The following is a 27,750-nucleotide window of genomic DNA, read 5'->3' on the forward strand; positions in this document are numbered from 1 at the left end:
ATAAGCTTCCTGCAATGTTGTGGTGCACATAAAGAATTTACTACCATTCTTCCAGATGGATGGTGAAAAATTGATTTCACACACAATCAAAGCTGTAGTGCATCAAGGTTTGGTTGAGGTTTTGGATAAACCATTCCAGAAAATAGTTTATATATCCATTCTTACATTGTACTAGTGCTTGATTTGTAGACAGGAGTATTATCATACTGTGATCAAACCATCACACCATCACTACTTAATTACTACAATACTATTCACCAGGAATTTACCAGAACCACAAACATCCATCTAAGTGAGCCACTATGTACTGTGACTCTGTCTGTAAACATTCTTCCACTGCTCCATGGAACAAAAATTGCATTGTCTGCACCATTCTAGGCAATAACATGTATTCACTTCTGTACGCAGCCAGTTATTGACAGTTGAACATTGAATCCTGTCATATTGTGACAGTTTGTCTTGTTACTGATGTCTGCACCTGAGCTGCAGTGGGAGTCCTCTGCAGTAACTGACAGAGATGCTGACTAGTCCACGGCTGTTAACTGAAGACTTGAAATAAAAAAGGCTCTTAGCATCAAAACGTGAATTCAAGGAAAACTTCCTGAAAGTGGAAATGTGATGAAGACCTCTAAATGCCATAGTTCAGTACCCACCAAAAAGATAGTAAAGAGGACAAATGAATGAAACAAATATGTTTTTTGTTCATACTCCAAACATTCATTCTGTAGTACTTTTATAAAACTATATCTTGTCATTATTTGTCAGGTACTGCATTATTTCTGTTAGATCTTCCTTCTTTTCTTCAGAGATGTGGCATGTAACATCCAGGGCAGGGAGTTGCATTTTCTTGATGTCCTGCAGTTGCATACATTTTCTCAAAATAGCAGTAACTTCCCAGGCATCAATGTCGATTAAGCTTATGCTGGTTTAAGTGCACAAGACTTCTGTCTGTCCACCTGTAGCCACTGTACTTTGGAAGTGTGCCTGCTATAGTGATTCACTCTCATTGAAAAGACTGTGTATGCTGTATCACTTGATTTTCCGTTTTGACACTGAATTTTCGGAGTTGTCTTTTGTAACACCTGGTTTTCTTGTAAGTGGTAAGACCTTCCTTCTTTTCAGATAGTACCTGGATTTTCTTCTGAATTAATGAAGATATTTCAGAAAACATTCCTCTGTAAATAGCACCAAAGACATTCCTCTGTAAATGAGCACCAAAGCGTCTTGTTCAATCTGGAACAATGTAATGAACAGGTGATTGTCTCCTGCTCTGTGATGGATCATTAGAGGTACGATGAGGTCTTCTTTTAACATGCAATATTTGCATCAACACCATCAAGTAACTCTCTTATCTTTAAATATCTTACGGGGCATAAACATCTTCAAAAAGACTGAATGTGTTCATAGCTGAGGCTCTCGCATTTATACTTGCATGCACACTGACTCTGAAAGCAAGGAAAACTCTGTGCACTATACCTCATGATACTCTTTTTTTTTCTTTTTCTTTCATCAAAGTCAGCATGATTTAGTTAGACTTCATTGTTGCTTTCATGCAAAAAGAACAAAAAGAAACATTCTGTCAAGGTATGGTGTAGTTATCAATCGGTAATAAGATTTACATCCTGTACTGGATGAGCTTTTTCAGGAATATGCTTATTGCTTGAACCTATGTATTCATTCCCTCCATTTTTCAGCTTTTCCTGATTGCAGCCGCAACATATTCTTTTTTAAAAATGTCATTTCTTTCCAGTCAAACTGTTATAAACATTTTCTGCCTCTGCTGTTTTATCTAACCCTGAGGAATAATCATATGGAATCCAGTGCCTTCTACATGTTGCTGCAATGACTGTTAAAACTGCGTGCCATCTGTTGATTGCATTTGGTGCTATTTTTTTTTATTTGTGGCAGTTGGAGCCTTTTACGTGTTGTTGGGTTTGGTATCTAGATCTCATTTTACACAAAACTTCAGAATTCCTTATCACGGCACTTATAGTGTCATTTTTTTTTAAATTTTAAGTCTTAAATTTATTTGTTGTTGTATTATTGGGGGGGGGGGGGGTTGGAGAAGAAAATACAAAAATATTTGCAGCATGATGATGAAGCTAGCAGAAAGGGAGAATAATGTCTGTCAGTACAATCTGAAAGTATTCTATGCAGCAATATCAGCAATGAAGCAAATGGTCAATTGCTACTTACCATAAAGAAGACACATTAAGTTGCTGACAGACACAGTTAAAAGACACATACACAAAACATTTGGCCACAGCCTTCACCAGCAAAAGAGAAACACACACACACAAAAATCGCACAATCGCCATGTACAGCAGCTCAAGCCAGAATGCAACTATCACATGGGATGGCGGCAGCAGCCTGGAGGGGTGGGGAAGGGGAAGGGATAGTAGTGTCCAGGTGCAGGAGGCGGTGGTACAGAGGAACACTGTCTGGCAGTGTGTGCAGGGACTAGAATGCCAACAGGCACAGACATGTGGGAACAGTAGGTTACTGTAGGTTGAGACCAGAATAATTACAGGAACAGAGAATGTGCTGTAAAAATAACTCTCATATAGGCAGTTCAGAAAAGCTGGCGATGGAAGGGAGGGACCAGATGGCTTGGGTTGTGAAACACCCATTGAAATCAAGGATGTTTATGCAGCTGCATGTTATGCCACATGATGGCTTACTTTGCTCTCAGCCGTAGCTTGGTGGTGGCCATTCATCCTGGTAGACAGCCAGTTGGTTGTCACACCAATATAAAAAGCTGTGCAGAGGTTGCAGCAGAGGTGATAAATGACAAGGCTGCTTCACAGGTGGCCCAGCCCCTGATGGCATAGGGTAACTTTAGCCCTACACCGAATTTAACCATGCTGGGCTTGTCAGAGATTCACTCTCCTTCTCCCAGTCTGTGCAATGGAAGCACTTATATGCTGCCAATCCTTCCAATCAAAACCAACCTAATTCAAACATTGAACCCTGGGTCTCCCATTTCATACTACAATCCAACCATGATCTTCCATCCCCCCTCCAACCTTCCAGGAATTCCTTACCTTCAGCTTAGCCTCACCATCCTTCCTCAGGTCCCTTCTTCAGAATATTTACACAGAAGAAAGAATATATATATATATATATATTGACCAGTCTTCTAACTGGTTTGATGCAGCCCGCCACCAATAATTCCCCTCCTGTGCCAACCTCTCATGTCTTAACAGATATCCTATCATCCTGTTCCTGTCAGTGTTTTCCACATATTGCTTTCCTCTCTGATTCTGTGTAGAACATATTCATTCCTAATCTTATCAGTCCACTTAATTTTCAACATTTATCTATAGCACCTCAGCTCAAATGCTTCAATTCTCTTCTGTTCCAGTTTTTCCACAGTCCATTTTTTACTACCTTACAATGCTGTGCTCCAAATGTGCATTCCCAGAAATTTCTTCCTCAAATTAAGGCCTATGTTTGATACTAGTAGGCTTCTCTTGGCCAGGACTGCCCTTTTTACCAGTACTAGTCTGCTATTAATGTCTTTCTTGCTCTGTACATCATTGGTTATTTTACTGCCTAGGTAGCAGAATTCCTTATCTTCATATATTTTGTGACCATCAAGCCTGGTGTTAAGTTTCTCACTGTTATCGTTTCTTCTACTTCTCATTATTTTCGTCTTTCTTCAGTTTACACTCAATCCACATTCTGTACTCATTAGACTGTTAATTCCATTCAGCAGACCATGTAATTCTTCTTCACTTTCACTGAGGATAGCAATATCATCAGTGAATTGTATCATTGGTATCCTTTCATCTTGAATTTTAATTCCACTCCTGAACCTTTCTGTTATTTCCATCATTGCTTCCTTGATGTACAGGATGAACAGTAGGGGTGAAAGACTATATCCCTGTATTACATCCTTTTTAATCCAAGCACTTCGTTCTTGGTCAGCTGCTCTTACTAGTCCCTCTGGGCTCTTGTACATATTGTATATTACCCTACTCTCTCTATAGCTTACACCCCACTTTTCTCAGAATTTCAAACATCTTGCACCATTTTACATTGTCAACCACTTTTTCCAGGTCGACAAATCCTATGAATGTACCTTGATTTTTCTTTAGCCTTGTTTCCATTATCAACCACAACATCAGAAATGCGTCTTTAGTGCCTTTACATCCCCTAAAGCCAAACTAACCGTCATCTAACACACCCTCAATTTTATTTTCCAATATTCTGTATATTATCCTTGTCAGCAGCTTTGATGCATGAGCTATTAAGCTGATTATGCGATAATTCTCAGCATATCTTAACCTACAACTACATCTCCTTTGAAGGAAAGGTATACAGATGAATGTGCAGCACAGCCATGGGCACCTCCTATAAAAACCTGTTCAAGGGCCATCTAGAGGAGACCTTCCTAGCCCCCCAAAACTCCAAACCCTTAGTCTGGTTCAGGTTAATTGATGATACCTTCGTGATCTTGATTCAGAGCAAAGACAACCTATCTTCATTCTTTCACATCCTCAAGCCCTCCTCTCCCGTCCACTTCACCTGGTCCTCCTCAACCCAGTGTGCCACCTTCCTAGATATTGAACTCATCCTCTCTGATGGCTTCATCTTCACTTCTGCCCACATTAAACCCACTTACCACCAACAGTACCTGCATTTTGATACCAAAAGTCCCTTCCATACAGCCTGGCCACCTGGTGGTGGCATATATGCAGTGACAAGAACTGTCTTGCTTAGTATGCTGATCATCTCACCAAGGCCTTCACAGAAAGGTGCTGTCTGCCAAACCTAGTCCACAAACAGGTCTCCTGTGTCATCTCCCCTCAAACCCCCAACCCTCCCACCACCTCCAAGAACTGTCCACCAAAAATTGCCTCTTCGTCACCCAGTACCATGCTGGACTGCAAAAACTGAACCACATACTTCTCCAGGACTTTGATTACCTATCATTATGCCCTGAAATGAGGGATATCCTATTCCAGATCCTTCCTACTACTCTTAAAGTGGTGTTCCGTTGCCCACCCAACCTCCATAACATCCTAGTCCATCACTATGCCACTCCCAATCCCAGTTCCTTGCCACAAGGATCATATCCCAGTGGGAGATCCAGGTACAAAACGTGCCCGCCATCCACCCAGCACTTCCTATTCCAGTCCTGAAACAGGTTTATCCTACCCCATCAGGGGCCGGGCCACCTGTGAAAGCAGCCATGTTATTTACCAGCTCTGCTGCAATCATTGTGCAGCTTTTTATTTTGGTACAACTACCAACCAGCTGTCCACCAGGATGAATGACCACCACCGAACCATGGCCAAGAGCAAAGTAGACCACCGTGTGGCACAACATACAGCTGATCATAAAAAGCTTGATTTCAGTGGCTGCTTCACTACCCAAACCATCTGGATCCTCCCCTCCACCACCAGCTTTTCTGAACTGCTCAGACAGGAGTTATCCTTACAACACATTCTCTGTTACTGTAATTATCCTGGCCTAAACTATGGTAACATGCTGTCTCCACACCCTCTACCCAACCGTTTCTACCTCCGTCCTAACATCACCTCCCCATTCTTGTCTCCCAGCCTCTTTGTTTGCTGCCCTCTGTGAATGCACCAGCCCTTCTTTCCCAGCTCCCGTCCTTTTTGCTCCTTTTTCCCTCACCTCCCCCACAACTTTCTGATGCTGCACCTGTTGGCATTCTAGTCCTTGCACACTCTGTCCCCCCACCCATATACTACTATCCCTTACCCTTCCCCACCCCCTGCAGATCACTGCTGCCATCCCACATGATAGTCGCATTTTGGCCTGAGCTACCAGTGCTGGTGGCCATGTGTGTGAGAGTTATGCTTGCTTGTGTGTTTGAATGGTGTGTGTTTCTCTGTTTCTCTTTTTCTGATGAGGACTGTGACCGAAAGCTTTGTGTAAGTGTCTTTTAATTGGGCCTGCTGCAACTTAGCATGTCTTCTTTTAGGTAAGCAGCAATCCATCTTTTCCTTCATTGTTGAAAGATACTCTGCTGCTTGTAGCAATTAAAGGATCAATCAGTACATTGTGATACACATTGGGAGAATATGTGTCTAAAGCACACTCACCATTACAACAGGAAGTAGGGAAGGGCTCTTGTACTCACTTCAGACACTTGAATAGTTATCAGTATACTGCATTAATGTTAATTTTCATATGAATAAGAGTGTTGTGATGTCCAAAAGTATAATTTGCCAGGATCGCTGGTGTTTCAGTCCACTGGTGCAGTAGAATCCATTTAGTCATGGCATTACATAACACTGTTGGAGAACCCTATGAAATTACTTAAAAATGGGAAATAGTCAAAGTAATTAAGACAAGGTCATCCCCAAGCAACCACTCCCAGAGACAATTGTTACATATTTCTCAAAGACAATTGGAATAAATGGAAGAAAGGAACTCAGCTGCAGTGGGCACTACTAACAGCAATACAGACAGATATCAGCTCAAGCTTCATGCATTTGTCTACAAATGTGGTTTGCCACACACCACCTTAGTGCCTGAAGATGTGAGATGAACTGATGGAGACTCACTGAGTGTAATAGATTCCTGCCCACTCTGGCCATATTTATCTGCAGTTTAGTTTAAATATTTAGCCTGAAAACTAACCTTTATACATCTGGAAGAGCAATGAATGTGAAAAATGCACACCTCTGCATGAAAAATCCCAATATTGTGATAGCAGACTGGCTTTGGTGGTCTAAATAAGCATTGTTGTGCATGACAAACTCCATGTCAGCAATGAGTTTCTGACAGTTTGAAGGTGTCAGCATTACTTTTTGTTCTACCATATGATGAGACTATTGTAGATTATTTCATTTTTACATTGCACAATGCTCATTCTCATAGAGCTTACTTTGGAGAATATACCAGCAGCTGAGATATAACACAAATGCCATGGCCAGGATGCTGTTTGAACTTCAGTTCTATTGAACATGTCTGTGATTTGCCTGAAAAATGTAGGCAGCTAGTCCAACATTTCAGAACTAGTCCAGAGTTGCATATTGATATTCCTTATATATGTGATCAATAATCTCTTGGATTTAGCACCCTAATGGTGCAAAGGACAATCTTCTTTTATTTCTGTTAATTAGCTTATCATGTATTTACATGGTTATACTGCATTAACATATCACTTAACAGCAATGAATTTCAACATAAAACATGGTATATTAAGTTTGATCCTCCTTTGACACCAAAAGTCCCTTCCATACAACCTGGCCACCTGGCGGTGGCATATATGCAGTGACAAGAACTGTCTTGCTTAGTATGCTGATCATCTCACCAAGGCCTTCACAGAAAGGTACTGTCTGCCAAACCTAGTCCACAAACAGATCTCCTGTGTCATCTCCCCTCAAACCCCCAACCCTCCCACCACCTCCAAGAACTGTCCACCAAAAATTGCCTCTTCATCACCCAGTACCATGCTGGACTGCAACAACTGAACCACATACTTCTCCAGGACTTTGATTACCTATCATTATGCCCTGAAATGAAATATCAGTGTGAAATAAAAACCTTAGATTTCCATAATGTTTGATCATTGGTCTGATATAATTGTTTTGACCGTTGCAGACAACTTAACATGCACATTTATGCAAGGCACCAGAAACAAATATCAGAAGTTCGGCTGAATTTTCCCATTTGATTTTCCACAAATGTCAATAATGCTAAAGGGTCATTGAGTAATGGTAAACATAATTCATTTGATGTGTATCTTATGCTGAGTTTTGCTAGAGGGCAAAGCCAGACATGCAGATTAGAAATGCTTCATTAGCATTGATAATTCCTGCTATTAATTAGTTGTATTGTGGGTTTATGTCTGTGAATGCAGCAAGAGAGTTGGCAGGAGAAACAGCAGCTGCTCCGTCAGTGGCTGACCAGTGCAGCTTCCCGGGAGGTGAGTGTGATTAGGAAACATGACCAAGAAATTGCTGTTAGAGATTTGATATGTGCAGATAAAATTCAATTCATTATGGCAAATGCATTTGCCAGATAAGATGTTAGAATTTGACAGTAAAATTCTCAACTGTAGTGGATCAGATTTTACTGGCCACTGTCTGGCAGTTTCATCATCTGAAATAAATGATGTTCTCAAGGGCTCCCCATGACTGTGATTTATAATAGCAAATAATGTTATAAACAATCCTTAGAAGAACAACAAATAGCACTCAGCATATTACAAATGTATATTTGCTAGAGCCTCTACAATGTTTCTGTTCTTGTCACCAGCTGATAAATGACCTTTAAGCTCACTACAAATTACTTTCAGTAGCCTCTGCATATTGTGTAGCCATAGATATTTGTATTAGTCTGTTTTAAAACATTAACAAAATATGTAAACCTAGGGAATATACTGTTTGTCTAGTGTGTGCATGGGTTTGTGTTTGTGTTTTTCCTTCAGATTATTTACTGTCCATCTACTGCTCTAGTAATTATTTTCTTTTAGTACTACATCCATATCAACCAAAAAATTCTTAAGACATGTTATCTCATTATGTTAGTCACCTTGTGACTTTCATTCTTACATGACTAGGTAGTAAAACTCATGTCAAGGAGAGTCCAGTGCTTCTGTTGTTATGCACACAGGAAACTGGAGAACTTCAAGAGTTTCTGTTTGAAATGTCTTTTTTTATAATACAAGTCATACCTTTTTAAAATACTGATAACTAGTTTCATACAGATATTGGATGTCTTCAGATTCTAGTAGTTGCAGAGCAACTAATGACGACAGTGTTTCTAGGAAACCCATGGTTGCTATGCACATAAATTGCAAATGCTTTGCAACTACTGCGATCTGAAAACTGGAACAAAAGCTTCCATTATTTGTAACTGAACAATATTGGAGTGCAATGGTGGCTACCCAAGAATTTTTGGATCTTAAGTTTAGTTTGACCTACAGCATTTCCTGTATTTTTATAAAATTAGTTAATGAATCGAGCATTTGCAGATGAGTAGAAAACACACATAATTCCTAGCTTTTGGAACACGCTAATCTTCTTGTTCCAAAACTGTGGAGAGCAATTAGATTAGGAATTCAGACATTAAAAGTACCTAGTGGATGAGTTTTGCTTTTTGGGGATCAGAATAACTGACAAACGCTGAAGTAGAGAGGATATAAACTGCAGACTTGCTCTCCTGGAAAAGATAAGTATTTTAACATCAGATATAAATTCAAGTGTTGGTAGATATTTTCATGGAATGTAGTATTGTAAGGAAGTAGAATATGGGCAATAAAAAGTGCAGGGAAGAAGGGAATAGAAACTTTGAAATGTGATTCTAAAAAAACAAAAAAGAAAAAGAAAAACAAAACAAAAAATGCTGAACAGTAGATGGGTCAATTGGATAACTGAAGAAGAGGTACTGAACCAAAGTTAGAAGAAAAAAAATTTATGGTACAACTTGACTACTGAAGGGATCAGTTGATATCACATTTCCTGGGGCATCAAGGAATGGTCTAGAGGGAGACCAAGGCTTGACTGCAGCAAACAGGTTCGACTGGAGACTTATTACCATGGAGAGCTACATCAAAGCAGACTTCATACTGAACACCATAACAAGAATATGTTTTAGCCATTTTGTTATTGATTTTGCAATTTGATCTGTTTTCCATGCCTGCCTTTTTCAATCCTAATACTTTTTCTTCTACATTAAGTACATTTATTTTAAGGACACAGAGTACTTTTTTTGGTTCCATATTACATGAAAAACAGCACTTACTTCTTTCATGCACTATTTAGGTATTTTGTGTAAGTTTTACAGTTTTGTAGTTTATCCTAGTTAATACAGAACACTTTCTAAACAATTTTCATGTATTTTGAACAATTTAGACTGCACTGAAGCTTATAAAAAACAATAATTAAAAAGTGATGCACTAAATTTTATAAAATTCTTATTCATTAGGTATCATTCAGTCTCACAATCCAGACATCAAGGAGACCAAATATTTACCAAATATGTATGATTTGTTGGCTGAGATACTAGATCTATTTAATAATTCTGCACATTAACTATATCAATAAGAATAAAAATTATTGTGTCTTATATTTTAATTTTTAGAAAACTTTTTATTTTTCTATTATTTAATTGAACCTGCAACAAAGTTTAGGTTTACTAGATAGGTATAGGCTATTGTAAGTTACAAGAAAAAATTAGTTCATTGCTTTGTGAACTAAGGAGGTATGTATACCTAAATTCCGATATGCACAACGTGTGGGAAATAGCGAATTAAGATTTGAGTCATACTACATTGTGCCTCAAAACATTACTGAAGTGTCCACATCGACATCTATACTTATACTCTATACTCTGCAAACCACCATGAGATGAAGGGCAGAGGGTACATCCTACTGTAACAATTATTAGGGTTCTCCCTGTTCCATTCTTGTAAGAAGCATGGGAAGAATGATTGTTGGAATGCCTCTGTGCTTGCAGTAATTGTTGTAATGTCACCCTATGATCCCTATGTGAGCAACACATAAGGTTTAGTAGTACATCCCTAGAGTAATCATTTAAAGCTGGTTCTTGAAACCTCATTAATAGAGTTTCTTGGGATAGTTTACACCTGTCTTCAAGAGTCTGCCAGTATCCCTTCAGTATCTCTGTGATTCTCCCCCATGGATTAAACAAACCTGTGACCATTTGTGATGCCCTTCTCTGTGTATTTTCAGTATCTTCTGTTAGTCCCATCTGGTACGGGTCCCACACACTTGAGCAATATTCTAGGATGGGACGCATGAGTGATCTGTAAGCAATATCTTTTGCAGACTGATTGCACTTCCCCAATATTCTACCAATAAACCAAGGTCTACCACCTGCCTTACTCGCTACTGAATCTAAGTGATCATCCCATTTCATACGAACATTTACAGCAAGTTGCCAATCTTTGCACCATGTTGAAATCTTATAAAGATCTGACTTAGTATTTATGCAGCTTCTCTCAAATAGTACTTCATTATAGATAACTGCATCATCTGCAAAGAGCATTATATTACTATTAATATTGTCAGCAAGGTCATTAATATACAACATGAACAGCATGGGTACAAGCACACTTTCTTGGGACACACCTGAAGTTACTTGTACATCTGACAATGGCTCTGCCTCCAATATAACATGCTGCATCCTCCCTACCAAAAAGTCCTCAATCCAGTCAAAAATTGCACTTAATGATCACACGTTTGACAATAAGCATAGGTGTGATACTGAGTCAAATACTTTTCAGAAAGCAAGGAACACTTTGTCTATCTGATTGCTTTGATCCAAAGCTTTCAGTATGTCACATGAGAAAAGTGCAAGTTGGGCTTCACATGATCGATGTTTTCGAAGTTGATGCTGGTTGGCATTGAGGAGGTCATTCTGTTCAAGATACCTCATTATGTTTTGGCTCAGAATTTGTTCTAAGATTCTACAACAAATCAATGTGAAGGGTATGGATGGTACTTTTGTGGATAACTGCTACTACCCTTCTTGTAGACGGGTGTAACCTGTACCTTTTTCCAAGAATTGGGCACAGTTTTTTGTTCGAGGGATCTACAACAGATTGTAGTTAGAAGAGGGGCTAACTCAGCCACAAATTCACATGAATTTCATCAGGGCATGGACCTTTGTTCAGTTTTAACAATTTCAACTGTTTCTCAACACATCTGTTTCTCACACTAATCCTTATTTCATTCATCTTTCAGGATTAAATTGGTGTTGTTATCCTGGGTTTTCCTTTGTAAAGGAACATTTGAAAATTGAGTTAAGCATTTCAGCTTTTGCTTCACTACCCATGATTTCATTTCCTGTCTCATTCACTGGAGGCGACTGGCTTTGGTGCCACTAACAGCATTTCTTTGGATTTTGTAAAATGTAATTTGACAATATTTTGCTACGATAGCCATTGAGGGCATCATGCATTGCTCTTCATGACAGCCAAACATGTTTCATTCAGTATCTCTCTATCTATAGCCCTGCACTTTTGTTTTACATCTAATATGCAGTAATTCTATTTCCTTGGACGTTTCGTTACAGTGACCATATACCCTCGAGGTTCCATCCCATTATGTACTGTTCTACTGGGCACATATATATTCAGTGATTGGTCAACTAGTCTTTTAAACTTGAGCCAGAGTTCCTCTACATATTCCTGGCATGTGTTGAAAGGTTTTAGTTCCTCTCTGAGATATGACACTAATGATTTCTCTGTAGTTTACTGAACATATATATCTTTCTGCTTTGTTTTAGTTAAACTTCCTACTTTGTTAATCATTGTTGCCACAACTGCATCCTGGTCACTGATACCAGTTTCGATGTGGACATCCTCAAAGAGGTCAGGTCTATTTGTTGCTATTAGATCCAATATATTTCCATCATGAGTGGGATTCCTAACTATCTGTTCTAGGTAGCTTTCAGAGAAAGCACTTTGTGATGTTTCACAGGATGTCTTATCATGCCCACCACTAACAAAACTGTAATTTTCCCAATTAATTGTTGGATGATTAATGGATTACATTAGGAGATGAGTCTGGTGGGCAATAGATGGATCTAATTATCATTTTATGCCCACCCTGATACTGAGTCTTCCCCAAACAGTCTCACATGCAGCTTCAATTTCTGTCTTGCTGGATTTGAGTTTCTTGTCTACTGTTACAAATAAACCACTTCCATTTTTCCCCATTTGCTTATCCTTTCAATATACACTTAAATTTTCCCCAAAAATCTCACTGCTGTCAATTACAGGTTTCAACTAGCTTTCTGTACCTAGTATCATATGAGCTTCACTGCTTTTCATGAGTGCTTCCAACTCTGTTACTTTGTTGTGAATGCTTCAACAATTTACCATTAGGCTTTTAATACTCTCACCTGTGGGAGTCATTTCATTCAGTATTACACTGACACTTCTGGGTTTCCTACAGCTATAATTATCTGGATTGGACAGAGTGTCACCTAATCTATAAAACCATTGTGTGCACCTCACACACAGTCAGCTACCTGAGAGCAGCCTCTGATGTGTAGTGCACACCTGACCTATTTAGAAAGACCCTACAGTTCTCAACCCTATAGCACAAGTCCAGGAAGTCACAGCCTAGTTTGTCACAGAATCTTTGAACTCTTTGGTTCAGTTCTTCCACTTGACTCAGAACCAAAGCACCAAGATCAGTTCTGGGGACAACACTGCAAATTGTGAGCTTCATTGAAACAGAGTATACATATTGCTGCATTTTGTCTCCAAGCTTCCTCTTGGCATTCCTTTTGGTATTTATAACTTACTTCAGAGAATGTATACTAATTATTTTTACATCAACAGACTTCAGCAAAAATAACTATTAAATCCCTTTTTTGTAGCATGGGTTTACTAGGCAGATAAATAAAGTTTACATAAATGTTGATTGAAAGAAATTACATGTGCCTAGCAGTACACTTCTACACCTAATTCACTATTATGTGTAAAATTCTGGGAGGTACTGTGATATAATTTTGTAATTAGTTGTTGATTATCAAAGCATCCTTGAAAAAGGAAGGGGTGATATACAAACAATGTGATGCTGCAGATTGCTTTAAAGTAACTGAGGAACAAAGTAGTAACAAGGTTTTGCATCCACAACAAACAGCATCACTAAACCAGTGAAGTGACACTCAGATACCTCTCAGTACTATGGACTGCTTCATTTGTAAACGAGTTAGACTAGAATTTTCTTTTATCAAATTTCCTGATGGTTGTCATTGCTAGTATTTATTGCACACTAATGAACATATTCACCCAAAAAATCCTCTACAAATTATGCAACAAACTTTCAGTAGTATGTAAACGAAACATTCCCTCAGAGCAAAAACAAACAGGAGCAAAAATGATCCTATATAGGTGCTGGAAACCAACTGTGTTACTAACATACACAATGTATCACAAACAGAATTGCTACAAGCAAATATTTTGCAGTTATTTTGTGAAATACTAATGGTCTTCTGCAATTTAAATAATGGTTGCATGGCAGTGTAAATGACTGGGACTCCTAAACCCAGTAACTATATGCCAATGTAACCAGTAAAGGCTATAGAATTTAATAAAGCTATTTAAAAAATCAATTTTTCCATCATCCAAAATTACCATGTGTCCTTGAGACCGTTCTACTAGTTTTTCACATTATTTTTTTCCTGGAAGTTCAGTTATTACTTTTATCACATGTTCTGCCACATTCTAGGCTTTTAGTTACTTCATCTTGCCTAGGTTACAGGTTTTGGTTGCTTTTCCTATAAGTTCATGAATTTAAACTGGCATTTTGCTAATACCATATTATGACCACTACAAATGTCAGCACTTCAGTAACTCTTGCTGTTATTGATTCCTGAATATTTGTTTTACCAAAATGTAATCAATCTGATGTCATCTTTGATCCCTTGGCATCTTAGATATATACCTCTTTTTCCAAGGTTTTTTTTGTTTTGTTTTAAAGTGTATTCACAGTTATTAACACTTTCAATACTGGCCTCCTCAGCACTTGGCTGTGAATTGGCGTAATTTTGGGTTTTACTTAAATATCATTGCAATATATGAAAGTGTGATAAGATAATGATTCTTAAAGCATTTAAAATGGAAAAGTAAGTAGACAAATTAGTTTATTTCAGAATGTACAATTCAAACTGGCAATATAATTAGAACAAGAAACACATGAAAAGCCTGGGAAAAAAAATTGCATGCTCTCCCCCTAGAGTGATACAGTTATGTTTCTCTTTGCAGTCACAAAAATAGGAATGTTTAAAAAGTAGATATAGGTAACTGAGAATATTTCATGTGGTTCAAATATTATTACATACCAGCATGTCAATTTGTTTCACCTTTGATGTGTTGAATCATTCAGTCATCAAAGAAATGAGTAAAATAATCATACTCCTCAGCCGCACCTGAAAACTGAGAGGCTATACCAACTTTCTCAATCTTGTTCACCGTCCTTAGAGATATGCACACAACTAGACACTATAGATGATGACTTATGGTCTGTGCCATTACCAGAATAGAGCAAGAGTACTTAGATCAATATTCAGAAGTCACAAATGGAAATAAAGACGTGTATATCACTCACAATACAAAATACGAGAATGAGCTACTTGCTTCACAGATGACTGAAACCCTTGTGTGAGTGATTCATCATATGTATTTTTGCCTGGAAAGTATGAATCTTCTCTATCAGTATCTTCTATTTCTGATCCTGGCACTCCATATAAAATATCGAAAATATCCAAATTTCTTGTTAGCTTCCTTCATGACATTTCTGTCTTTGTAAACATCCATGAAAGAACTACAAATGAAGTGCTCCTTGTACTTCTCTCAACTACCACTAGGTTGACAGAGCCTGTAAGTTCAGCCTCTGACAACAGAACAAGAAACTACCTCTACAACAAGTGCTGAAACAGCTTCCATTCTCCACTAAATGACCTTGAGGCAGATGGTAGATTCTCAGTCATACTTGATATGGGCGCCATTGGGAATGTGAGGGTCGGCCCTCCTGTGTGGCATACAGGCACCATGCTGGAAGTGTTAACCTATGCCCAACAAAGAAGTCTATTAATTTCACTCTCCTCTCATCTTACTTGCTGAGACTGTATGCTCTTGTTATTTTCTGTTCCCTTCCTTTGCTGATGATTGCAGTCTAATCTGCCATTATGATTAAATTCTCATCCTCTTTGACATATTTTAAGAGTTTGTTATCATCATACAATTCAGTTTCACTGTGATCTAAATCTATAATTATGGAATACGTATTAATTATTGAAGTATCTATTGGATATCCACTGAATTTCACAATCGGTATTCTTTCTGCTTGCTGTAGATAAACTTTTTCTCCGTTACCAGTTTCCCTACTCATTAACAATTGTTACTCCTGCTCTGTTGTTATCTGTTCTAGTATAAATGATCGTACCATCCTCGTTCCAAAAAAGCATGTCTCCTGGAACTGCATCTCACTGCTTTCTAAAATACCTGTGTACTTTCCATTTCTGTCTCTCTCCTCTCAATCACCACATGGAGGTTTGATGGACTATTTTAACTGAGACAAAGCCATCATGACACTTCTATTGCAGGGCTGCATGTACCAGGGAAATACAATGGGGTGGTTTCTCCGTTATCTTCAATACTGCAATACTGTCTCTGTTTAAAGTCATCCTGATCATGCATGCAGTTAGTTGCTGTACCTCCTCCCTGATTTCCTTCAACCTTGACTATTGGAGTAACTGCTGACTTATTCTACATGAAGCTTCTCATTGTAACAATATCAATAGAGAAAGTTGGTGCTTCCAGTGTGTGAAATATATTGGTGTTCACTTTGACTCCTTCATTATTCCCACTGATTTATCCTGGTTTATGAGGGTAGTAGTCTAGCCTCCCTAGTGAGGTAAGATTGGCAGGTTTTCTTTCAATACAGCATCTTAAAATAGACATAAAAGAAATAAATGAAAGCTAGTAACTGTGGAAATTTAGATAAAAAGCTATACTCTCCAACTACAGAGCCTGAAGTAAGCCTACAAAGGCAATGAAGATATAATTGGCTGACCTGAGTATTTGAGACCAAGTAAATCTTTTTAAAGTGCTGCAGTTAAATAAAATTGGTAATCGTGTACAAGATTTAATAAGCAAAATGTAATTGAAACAGAACATGGAAGCAACAAGATTATACTAGTGGCATCATCTGTAGTCAGATGGTTTGAGATTAGCGTAATGAGGAAAATGGAATGTCAGAAACAAAGGTATATAGTTATAGTTATTAAGCAAACAACACTCAAATATAAGGAATTTTATCAACAGCTACATGTTTTGGGAGCTGTGCTCCCATCATCTGCCTGTCTATGTTTAACTCTTCATTCATAAATGCTTAAAAATGCATAAAAACAGTCGTAAAACTGAACAGAAGTAATCAGAGTTGAAGTCCATGTTTTACTTTAAAATTGGCAGCATTGTCCTTCTGTTTTGCTTCCTCATATTACTGCCCTTTTGCCAAAGTGTTCCTTTTCTGTAACAGTACCTGACTTAATATCATACCAATTGCCTTCCAGTACACTGGCTTGTTCTGCAAACATCAGGCACACAGTGCCACTGACTGCATTAAGCCACCAACCATTCTTCTCTAGTCCAGAAATGACACAGGGGACATCTGTAAAAACAGCTTATATATGTCATATTACCTCTAAATTCAAAAAAGATCCATGAACCTGTTGAAGAATCTGTTACCACTCTCCCATTTTTGCATTGAGCACATTACCAGATCTGTCCTGGTGAACTGATATTTCTAGTTCTTCAAGTAGGTTAACTTTCCTTCCTTTCTTCACTATTTGTGCCACTTTTAAATCCTCCTTAGAATCTTTTAGTAGGTGACATATCTCTCATATGTGTAAGTTTGTTAGTTAGTTGGTTTCTTCTTCCGTGGATCATTTTGCAAGATAAATTGTAATGATGTGGAATGAGTCATTTCAGATTCACATCACAAATTGATTTGTAAATCTGGCTACATGCTTAACATTTATATTTTTTACAAATACAGTGCTGGAAAAAAATTACAACACCAAAAAATAATTAATGTAAAGTAATGAAATTATATTGTGACAGTCTTTCTCTTGTGCCTATCTGCGACTCAACCTCTCCACTATATGGTGAGTAGCAACTTTCCTTTTCTTAATATTGGTGTGATATTTTAATAAATGTCATCTTCAGATGTAGAACCTCAACTACGAACTTTTGTTTATGTCCCACAACTCCACGTTGGTGTTGCAATTTTATTCCATCAGTGTATACAGACACGAATTAGTAATTCCTACTCACCACCTTTTAAAACATTAATAGAAATTATTGTAAAAAATAGGAGTTGTCAAGAATAAACTTTTTGATTTTGTTTTCAAATTTTATTTAGCTGTCACACATTTCGTATCTCTAGGTAAGTGAAAACAATTTTTTGGACCATTGTGTGCCCCTTTTTGTGCTAAAGATAACCTTAATATGGAGTGGTGAATGACATTTTTCTTTCTGGTATTGTAATTATCTACATCATTGTTCCTTTTGAAATGTAGTAGATTTTTTACAACCATCTTCATGAGGGAATACGTATACTATGAAGCAATAGCGGAATGCCCAACTCTTTAAGCAGATGTCTACAAGATAATCTTGGACGACCATCAGCACATTTTTGAACCCTGAAAACTTTTCTTTCTTAAGTATGAGTTACCCCAGAACATTATTCCATATGACATTATTGAATGAAAATATGCAGTGATTCTAAATGCAAATGCGGCTGAACTAAGTTGTGTTAGGAGTTCAGAAATGTCCTTTTTCCAGTTTAAATTCTCTTCAGTATGAACACACAAGAATTTTGAAGTTTCAACTGTTGTAGTACCCCAAACGTGCAGAACTGAATACGCTGTGTCTCTAAAATTGAGGTTGATACCATTAATAAAAAAACCAGTCAGTGATATTTTCAAGGACATTATTTACCATTTCTTCTGTTTATTATGTGTACTTGAATTGATTGCAGTACTAGTGTCATCTGCAAAAAGAACTAATAATGTATATGTCAGCAGATTGTTTACATGTATGAGGAACAATGGTGGTCCTAAGACTGAGTCTTGGGGAACCCCATACACGATTTCTCCTGTCAGAATAGTGTCCCCAGACTACACTGACTGAATTACTAAGTACAACTTCCTGCATTATTTTGGTTAGATATGACATTATCCATTGTTTCGCTGTACTATCAGTCCCATAAAACTTCTATTTATCTAGGAGAATGTTGTGATTCACCCCTTCAAATGCCTTAGTTAGGTCACAGAAAATATTAATCTGCCCATTTCATTATTTAATGCTTGTGAAATTTGGTGAGGGATCACGGAAATGCGTTCTCAGGAGAGCAACTCTTCTGAAACCCAAACTGTGATTTCCTGAGGATATTATTGTTGCTAAGGTGAGATACTATTCTAAAATACATCACATTCTCAAAAATTTTGGAAAATGATGTCAGCAGTGAAACAGATCAGCAGTTATTGACATCTGTCTTACCATATTTCTTAAACAGGGTTTCAACAATGGCATATTTCAGTCTCTCTGGCAAACTGCCTTGAGTTAGTTAAGCATTACATATTTCAGATAAGACTGGGATTCTCATGTGGGAATAAATTTTTGGTACTTTGTTGGAAACACCATCAAAACCAGATGAGCTTTTATTTTTGAGAGAATGTATAATTTTCTTAATTTCAAAAGGAGAAGTGGGTGATATATTCAAGTGATTGAATTTCATGAGAGTTATGATTGCAAAATATTGCTCTGATTTTTCTCTTAAAGTCTTTGCTTTCTACTGTATTTAAGAAATGATTAGTAAATGTATTTTCTACCTGTGACTCATCATTTATAACCATTCCATTCAGTTCAATTGTCATGTTTTTTTCTGTAGCTGGTTGCCGTGTCTCTCATTTCACTACCTTCCATAAAGCCTTAAGTGTTTGGCTCCAACAAATTTTCCAGATGTGCCCAATGTGAAAGAATCTTTGTGCTGTTTATACCTGTCTTGTACAAGCTGATCCAAAATTTGTGCATTCAGATGCCATAGCATTATTCCTTGCACACTGGCAGTACAAAAATGCCTGTAATGAACTTCTGTTTTTTGGTAGAAAATGGACAGAAAAGAAAGGCAGTCTGTCAACACTGCGGTCACCTATACAACAACTGTTTTAAAGTACTGTCTACCTGAACTGTACAGTTAATGAAGTAGGTAGAGTTTCACATGAAAATACTCGAGGTCAGTACCAATTATAGTGCATTTTTTTTTTTATTTTTAAACAATGGAAAATCTGGGATGGAATAGTGACAGTATTATCAAAAGGATAGACTGCTACTCACCATATAGAGAAGATGTTGAGTCACAGACAGGTAAAACAAAAAGATTGCTGTACATGTAAGCTTTCGGGCAAAAGGACATATGCTAAAGTAGAAAATACACACACATTCACAACTCGCACACATATTACCCCTGTCACTGGCCACTGAAGCCAGACCAATGGCTTCTCTTGCCAGAGACAGTGGTCATGTTTATATGAGTTGTGCTTACAAGAATGTGTGTGTGTTTTTTTATTGTATTAGAAGTCCTTCTGGCTGGAAGCCCACATGTAGAGCAGTCCTTTTGTTGTGTCTGTCTGTGACTCAACAACTACTCTACATAATGGGTAGCAGTCTATCCTTTTCATAACATTATTTTTTCATTTTCTACGTTTAGACTGTGTTGTGGCATCTTGACTTAATTGTCATACAGAAATTATAGCACATCTTGTATAAACATGTACAGTTACTGAACACTAACATATAAATGAAATTACAATTATTCTTATCGTTCCCCTTTTAAAGACATATTTTGTCTTGTATACTCCATTCTCTTCTATGCCCCTCCATGCTTTTTGCCTTATTGTCAGTGTTGATTCCCCTTTTGTCAGTTAAACTTCTTACCCCAGAGCAAAAACAGGAAAAAAGGATTCCACCATTCTCTTTCTTCATCTATACCTGTATCTTTTATCCTAGGTACTTCCCATGAAAATCACATAGCCACATTCTTTAATATGACTTTATCAACTACTTTCAAACCCAGTTTGCAGCACACATCCCAGCAATGGTGCTATTGATAAGTACCAGGTACCAAGCTTACCACTTTTATGTCCATCATATTCGTTTAAGGTGTTAAATCACCAGTACGTCTAACAAACCCCTTCACAAGTATTTACCAAACTCAGTAATGTTTATTGTACTTTACCGATGGATGTAGAAGAACTGTTACTGTGCTTCTATGCTGTTCTTGTAACTGTGAAGTCCAGAGAGATGACTTTAAGCATCTGCACTGAAGACTGTTTTGTGAAAACATGCTGTCATTGGCACTTTATTCAAAATATTTCAATCAGGTGCTCTTGCTGAAAGTAGCATATTAATGTGACCGCAGTGATTAGTTTTGTAGTTATTTCTGTCCTTTGACAAATTATTTTTAATTGATTATTACTCCTCATGAATATTTTTGACATATCTTACCAATAATTGTTGTTTACAATGTTAAAAAAAAGTTGCAATAATAGAATATGTATCATTTAATAAACAGCATATGCTAAAGCATATTAAAATGTGAAAATAAAAATTACACCTAGACCCGGAACTGAACTCTTGAACTCAAGTATGCTAACCCAAAATTCTATCCAGTGCACTAACTATGCAGTGCAGATATACAGTATTGAATAACCACTCTTGTGACATGTGGATTACATCTTTTTTTCTACTGAAAATATGTATGGGATGAAAGTTTCTTCAAGGCATTTTTGAAATGTTAGAATGCAAGAAATTGCGCTGTGGTGTCCCTCACATTGTATTATGGAGAGTGTATTTTACATACTCTTGCTTGTTGTTCTAGTTTACGTTTCCCATTCCCTACCATATGTCTTAAATTATATCTAAGTTTTTCACTTTGAATTCCAACTGGACATTGTATGGTTTAAATGTATTTGCCAATTTCTCAGAGATTTTTCCAAAATATAGCACAGTAATGATCTTCTTATTAGCCTTAGCTATTTCCTCTTCCTCTTGTGGATAAGGTAGTTCATCATGCGTAAATCAAATTTGTTATTTATTGCTGGTTGCTTAGTAATGTTTTAACTCATTCAGTCTATCCACTGCACCCATTCGCAATCTCCTCCCTTTGTTCACTAAAATCTGAGCACAGCTCCTTCATGTGGGTAACATGATTCATTAAGAATCACAACATTTGCTGCTGCTTGCTTTCTTTTTTAAAAGCATGCAGTTGGTCTTGTCTCATTACCTCAGTGTGTAAAAACTGAGTATGATTATTGCATTTTAGCTCTACAGTGAAGTTAATTTTTTCATGGAACCCATTTAATTTACTGATTATTTGATTGATGTCCTCCTTAGCTGTTTCTATGAGTAATGTGTTCTCAACATAGTGTTTATGATATACTACCTTTTCCATTAAAGGACAGTCAAATTTTAAAACATTCTCTTCAAAATTGCAGGTAGAGAAAACGAAAAAATGGCTTCTTGTATAACCACCATCACCACTAAAAAATGTAAATATGATTCCCAAAATAATGTTGTTGACTTTGTTGGAAGGATGCAAGTAATGCCATGGATTCCTTTGGAAAGCAAAGACCTCAGCACATTTCTCTGTTCCAGTTATAGCTGCTGTTGTACAATCTGATTTCTACAGTTTACTTGACAGAATTCCCTTATTTTGATGCATGGAACAAGATATTTCTCTTGTCAGACATAGTTCTCTGCTTCTTTGTGAGTCTGTGCTTGTTGAATGGTCATTTATTTAGACCTTGCTATTTAATGTGCTGTAGAATTTTCTGAAATTGTACATATGGACTGACCAATTTGATTGCGAGCACATTTGCAAAGAATGTTATAAATCTCAAAGCCCTAAGATTGTCTTACTGAATATAGCACATCCTCTTTGACTTACATGGTTGGTAAATAAGCTTATCTGCCCAGAACCCTGTTTATGTTAGTGTAATTCTGCAGAAAGGAAAGGAGTGCTTTGTCATGTGCTATGTGTTTTCATTTTTTAAAGAGTGCTCTATTAATGTTGTATTTACTACAGCTGTTCTTTAATAGCACATTCTTCAGTCATCCAATGACTGAATAAAGGTGGTTCTTAGAGAACATCATTATAGCCCTATTCTCTGACACTTAGGGGGGTGGTGCAGTGGTTAGTACACTAGACTTGGGTTGGGGAGGATGACGATTCACATTCTCATCCAACCATCTTGGTATAGGTTTTCTGTGGTTTCCGTAAATTGCTCCAGGAAAACGTTGGGATGGTTCCTTTAAAAAAGCAAGGCTTTTTTCCTACACCATCCTTGAGACAGTCTGAGCTTATTGTCTGTCTCAAATAACCACTATGTCGAAGGGACATTAAGCCTTAATCTTCCTTCCTTCCTATTGACTCTCTTCTGAGATATAAGTCAGTGTGGACCTGATTGTGGTACACAGAGCTGCACTATAACTTGACGCAGCAAGTAAACCAAGAAAATTTTGCTATAGAATGTTACAGTTAACTACTAGGTTACCAATATAGGTGTGTGCCACAGTTTATGGAGACTCCAATGGGCAGTAGGTTACAGGTGGCTAGTATTAAATGTATTTGTTAAGATATTTATTGAGTGTATAGAATATAACTTGGACGCTATGGAGATATGTGCAACGTAGTTTAACAGTGTGTATGTCGGAAGCGGGAGGGGGGGGGGGGGGGGGGTGTATATTGGCTCGTGTTGGAGACGCAGCAGAGGCTGGATATTACAAGAGCAACACATTTTTTTGTGAAAGCAGGTTGGCTTTATCTAGGATTCCAATACATTATATTATTTCCCACTATTTTGGCTATAAAATCCTGTTTCTTAACATAATCTTTGTTCAGTGCGATGAATTATGCCACCTTACTGGGAGAGAATGTATGCTCCTGTGGTATACTCTGCTGGGCAACACTGGAGCAAACATCTTGCTGCATCAATAACCTCCCCATCAACCACATTTTGCTTCCCACAGAATGCATCCTTCACTGGGCCATACAGATGGAAGTCAGAAGATGTGAGATCTGGGATGTAGGATGAATGAGGAAGAACAGTCCAATAAAGTTTTGTGAGCTGCTCTGAGGTGTGCAGACTTGTGTGAGGCCTTGTGTTATTGTGGAGAAGAAGAAGAAGTTCATTTGCATTTTCGTGGTGATGTATAGAACTCATTTCTTCAATTTCCTAGGGGTAGCACAATACACTTCATGGTTGATTGTTGAGAAAAGGCATCAAACAGAATAACCCCTTCAGAGTCCCAGAAGACTGGCACCATGACTTGACCCGTTTAGGTTGCAGCTTTGACCTTTCTGTTTGGAGGAACAGTGGTATGGCACCACTCTGTGGGTTTCTGCTTTGTTTCCGGTTCAAAGTGATGAACTTATGTTTCATTGCCTGAGATGATATTTGACAAAAAATTCTCACATGCAACCTCAAAATGCATAGGCAATTCTTCACAGATGGTCCTTCAGTGCTCTTTATGGTTTTCTGGTAGGCAGCAAGGAACCTTGTGCACACACACCTGGTGAACTGTTGTGTCTCTGTCAATCTCCTAGAATGAGAGTTTCTGCAAATTCCAACATTGCAGAATTCACAGCTGTGTGCAATTGACTGGCACATAGGAGATCGAACAGGTTTGTGAGACCTTGTTGCAATGATAACAGACACCTTGCCCAATGACTCACCATGCTTTTGTTCACTGTCAGATCTGTGTAGTCTTTTTGGTAGCACCTATGAATATCTGTGATGCTCTTGTTTTCCATCAAAAGAATCTCAATGACAGTTCTGTTTGGAACACACCTCAGTTGCAGACATAATTTTGAAGGCTATTTATAGTGCTGTCACAACTGGAACTCTATGAAGGTCTTATGGGCTGAAGCAGGAATATACCACACTGTCCCACAACAAATTCTACATTTTTCCAACTGTAATTGGCTGAAAAAAAAAAAGTGTTTCATTACTTATTGAATGGCCCTCGTACAAAATCTCTTTGCATACACATAGTTAAAAGACTCACAATACAGCAAGGTTTTCCATTTGAGTAAATTCATTATGGAACCAGTATTAAAATTACAGATGACACCTTTACATTAGAGTGGGGCTCATTCTTTTTCTCATGATCATGATCAAAACTTCTTTTTCATCTATCTGGGATTACTCAGTTCTGTGACAGCATGCTAAACCTCTTGAAATATTATGAATTCAGGGTGACTGGAAAACAACTAAAAAGTTATTTCTGTGGTGCATAGTGTGAAAATTGTCGCTCTCTCCCCCCCCCCCCCCCCCTCTCTCTCTCTCTCTCTCTCTCACACACACACACACACAAACCAATAACCCTCAAGCGGGTGCACCAATTTTCTCAACACAAATGGACATGCAGTGTACTTTGTACTCATATAAAGAATAGTTGTCTTTTTTTTTACCAAGGTAAACATGTATGTGCAACAACACAGTTTAATCTTAGTTTAACTAAATGACAATAAAATAAACTTATATTATATGAGCTAAATCAGTGTTTACTAAACAATAGTAAAATAACTTTTCATTATATCACATACTGCGTTACCCAGTAGTAATAAGCCCCTTGGATCATTAAACAGCTTAATTGCATCTGGTCTGAGCCAAATCCTAATTAAGTGACTAATTATCTCATAGACAACTGCCTCATTGTGGGACCATGCTGCTAGCTCTGATGCTGGGTCATTTTCTCACATGGATCATAAATTTTCTCTCACATAGCTGACTTTCTTCATTACTGCTGCTCACTTGTATGTACAAGACAATGTTATATGTGGTGCATTTAACACATAGGCACGCCTGCTCAAGTGTCAGTTTAGAATAATTAATTTATCCTTGCAATTATAATCATATTATGCATCCTCATCTGAACTCAGAAAACAACTGAGAGTCTGAGACAACAGAATACCATTTTCTGCCTTACAAGCTGTGGAAAACCTATATTTATGGAATGTTATCTTTACAGATTCCAGACTTGAAACCTGAGAGTCTGACTGGTCTTGCTATGCAGGAAGTACGTCGACAGTATGAAGTTATTGATGGGGCACTTGAGGTAAGCAGGTCAACGTACTTGTGTGCTGCCACTGATTATATGTTGCTCCAACAGCTCACATACTCATAGAACTATGTAATGTATGTGAGATGAAATGAAGAATTTGATTGCTCTCAGAAAACGTGGCAGTAAATGTTATTGTTGTAGTTTTTGGAGAAATATCAACTATACTGATACATTTTATTCTGAGATAATATCCTCTTTGTAAAATGTCTATTGAACTCTCTCTCTCTCTCTCTCTCTCTCTCTCTCTCTCTCTTTCTTTCTTTCTTTCTTTCTTCTTTCTCTTTCTCTTTTTTCCAGTGTCATATATTTAGAGTATATCCTAATGCTATATTTATATTATTCTTTACAGACGTTGCAGGGCATCCAAGGTGTAGTGATGCAATGTCCATCATTGGCTAAACTCCAGCAGGACCTGGAAGAAACTAACTTCCACTGTCTCACTACTCTACCACTAGTTGGTGCTGATGTCAATGCTAATGCAGCTGTTTTAGGAAGCAACAGGATAGCATAAAAAGTTAGAGACTGGGGAAACATGACCTTACTTCTTTTACACTAGCAGAAATTTTAAAATTCAGTACTTTTTAATAATTTCAAGTGAATTTTACTGTTTTTCAAGCTACATGTAGAAATGTGCTATATTTTATATTTCTTATTTTTAGGCTATGTAGTACCTATTGAGAATACTTAAGTATATGTAGGGATACAGATGTAAGTTTTAATGATTTTAGACTGGTTTAAGAATTCATTAATTTGAATGAAATAGTTACAATGTAGCAGATTGCCACAACTAGTGCAAATACTGTAACAGTTTAATGGTTCAAAGTGAAGTGATATAAAAACTGTGCCATGGAAGAAAGCTGCGCGTTGTTTGTGCATTGTTGAATATTTACATAGGAGTCTAGGCTACAGCTGTCAAAGAGTACAGTCCTAGTTAACATTGAGAGCAATTGGTGCTTCTGTACAATAGAGTTGTAGGTGCTAAGACAGTCCTGGAAGATTGTTCACTAAAGCTACTTACCCAATTTTTCTAGTTTCTCTCACAACTGTATTTATTTACTAATACAGTGTAAATTGTAAGATGAGAAACATTTTATATATTTGACCTATATTTTTACATAAACTTTATTTCATATATCTTAAAATTTGTCTTTACTTGTATATGTGTGCTACACAAGACAGGAGCTCCTGTAAGGTGTCCACCACCTTATGTCTAACAGTAAACTGCACCAACTGTTTTATTTTTTGACGTTAACATACATACTATCGCACTTATCTCTTTGTGACGACATTCACACTTAATGCCGAACTTGTCATTTCACATACAAAACTGTTTCCAGTCCTATTTTTGTACAATAAATTTGAGCTAATTTTATTTAATAAACTACAGTTTGCTATGTTTGATGAAATTCAGATTCTTTTTCAACACTTCAAATGTTCATGGGTAAGAATTACATAATATTTAAAAAATTCTTTTTGATTTTCATAAATAGCAGCAAATGCAAGTGTAACATGCTTGATGAACTACTGTATGGTACATGTAATTAGGTAAGAAAAGAAAAAGTGCAGCGATGTTCACCAGCATGGTTGTAACTATTGAGACTATTTTAACCACCAATCTGTGTTATGACACAAGAACCAATTCCTTTAGTTAATGTTCTTGTACAAGAATTCCATTTTATTTATGTGTGCATTGTATGTGTTTGATGTTATTTTAGCCATTGAAGTTCTTGTCAGTAATGACCATTCTGGTAACTTTGTGGTTTGTACTGCCAACAAGTATGTCATCTGCATCTGACCTGCCGTTGCAATTAGTCTACTTTTGTAGATTTTAGGTATAGTAAGGTTGATACAAAGTATGAATAGACATATCTTCAGTGCTAGACAGTTGTTTCTAGCAAGAAATTATTCAAAGCACAAAATCACTCCCATAAAGATTTGTGAACAAGAAAATCTTAAATTCAAACACATTATTATTATCAATGCAAATTTAAAAGAAGGAAAATGTTTTTATATTTTTCTAGCAAGACAGTGTTTCAACTACCTGTTGCGTAGATAGTATTGACATGTGTCCATCAGGCACTCTCACTGACATATGC

General features: G+C 37.4%; 1 protein-coding gene across 1 annotated transcript in view; it reads left to right on the forward strand.

Moving 5' to 3' along the window:
- LOC126250492 (uncharacterized) overlaps positions 1 to 27,060 on the forward strand; it is a 79,702-nt gene extending 52,642 nt beyond the window's left edge. The window contains exons 12-14 of the mRNA XM_049951564.1: positions 7,844 to 7,909; positions 25,562 to 25,648; positions 26,004 to 27,060. Of these exons, the coding sequence (XP_049807521.1) occupies positions 7,844 to 7,909; positions 25,562 to 25,648; positions 26,004 to 26,165 (315 nt within the window). The 3' untranslated portion in view covers positions 26,166 to 27,060. The remainder of the gene's footprint in view (positions 1 to 7,843; positions 7,910 to 25,561; positions 25,649 to 26,003) is intronic.
- The last annotated feature ends 690 nt before the right edge of the window (positions 27,061 to 27,750 follow it).

The sequence above is a fragment of the Schistocerca nitens genome, chromosome 1 (assembly GCF_023898315.1).
Source record: "Schistocerca nitens isolate TAMUIC-IGC-003100 chromosome 1, iqSchNite1.1, whole genome shotgun sequence".
Lineage (NCBI taxonomy): Eukaryota > Metazoa > Arthropoda > Insecta > Orthoptera > Acrididae > Schistocerca > Schistocerca nitens.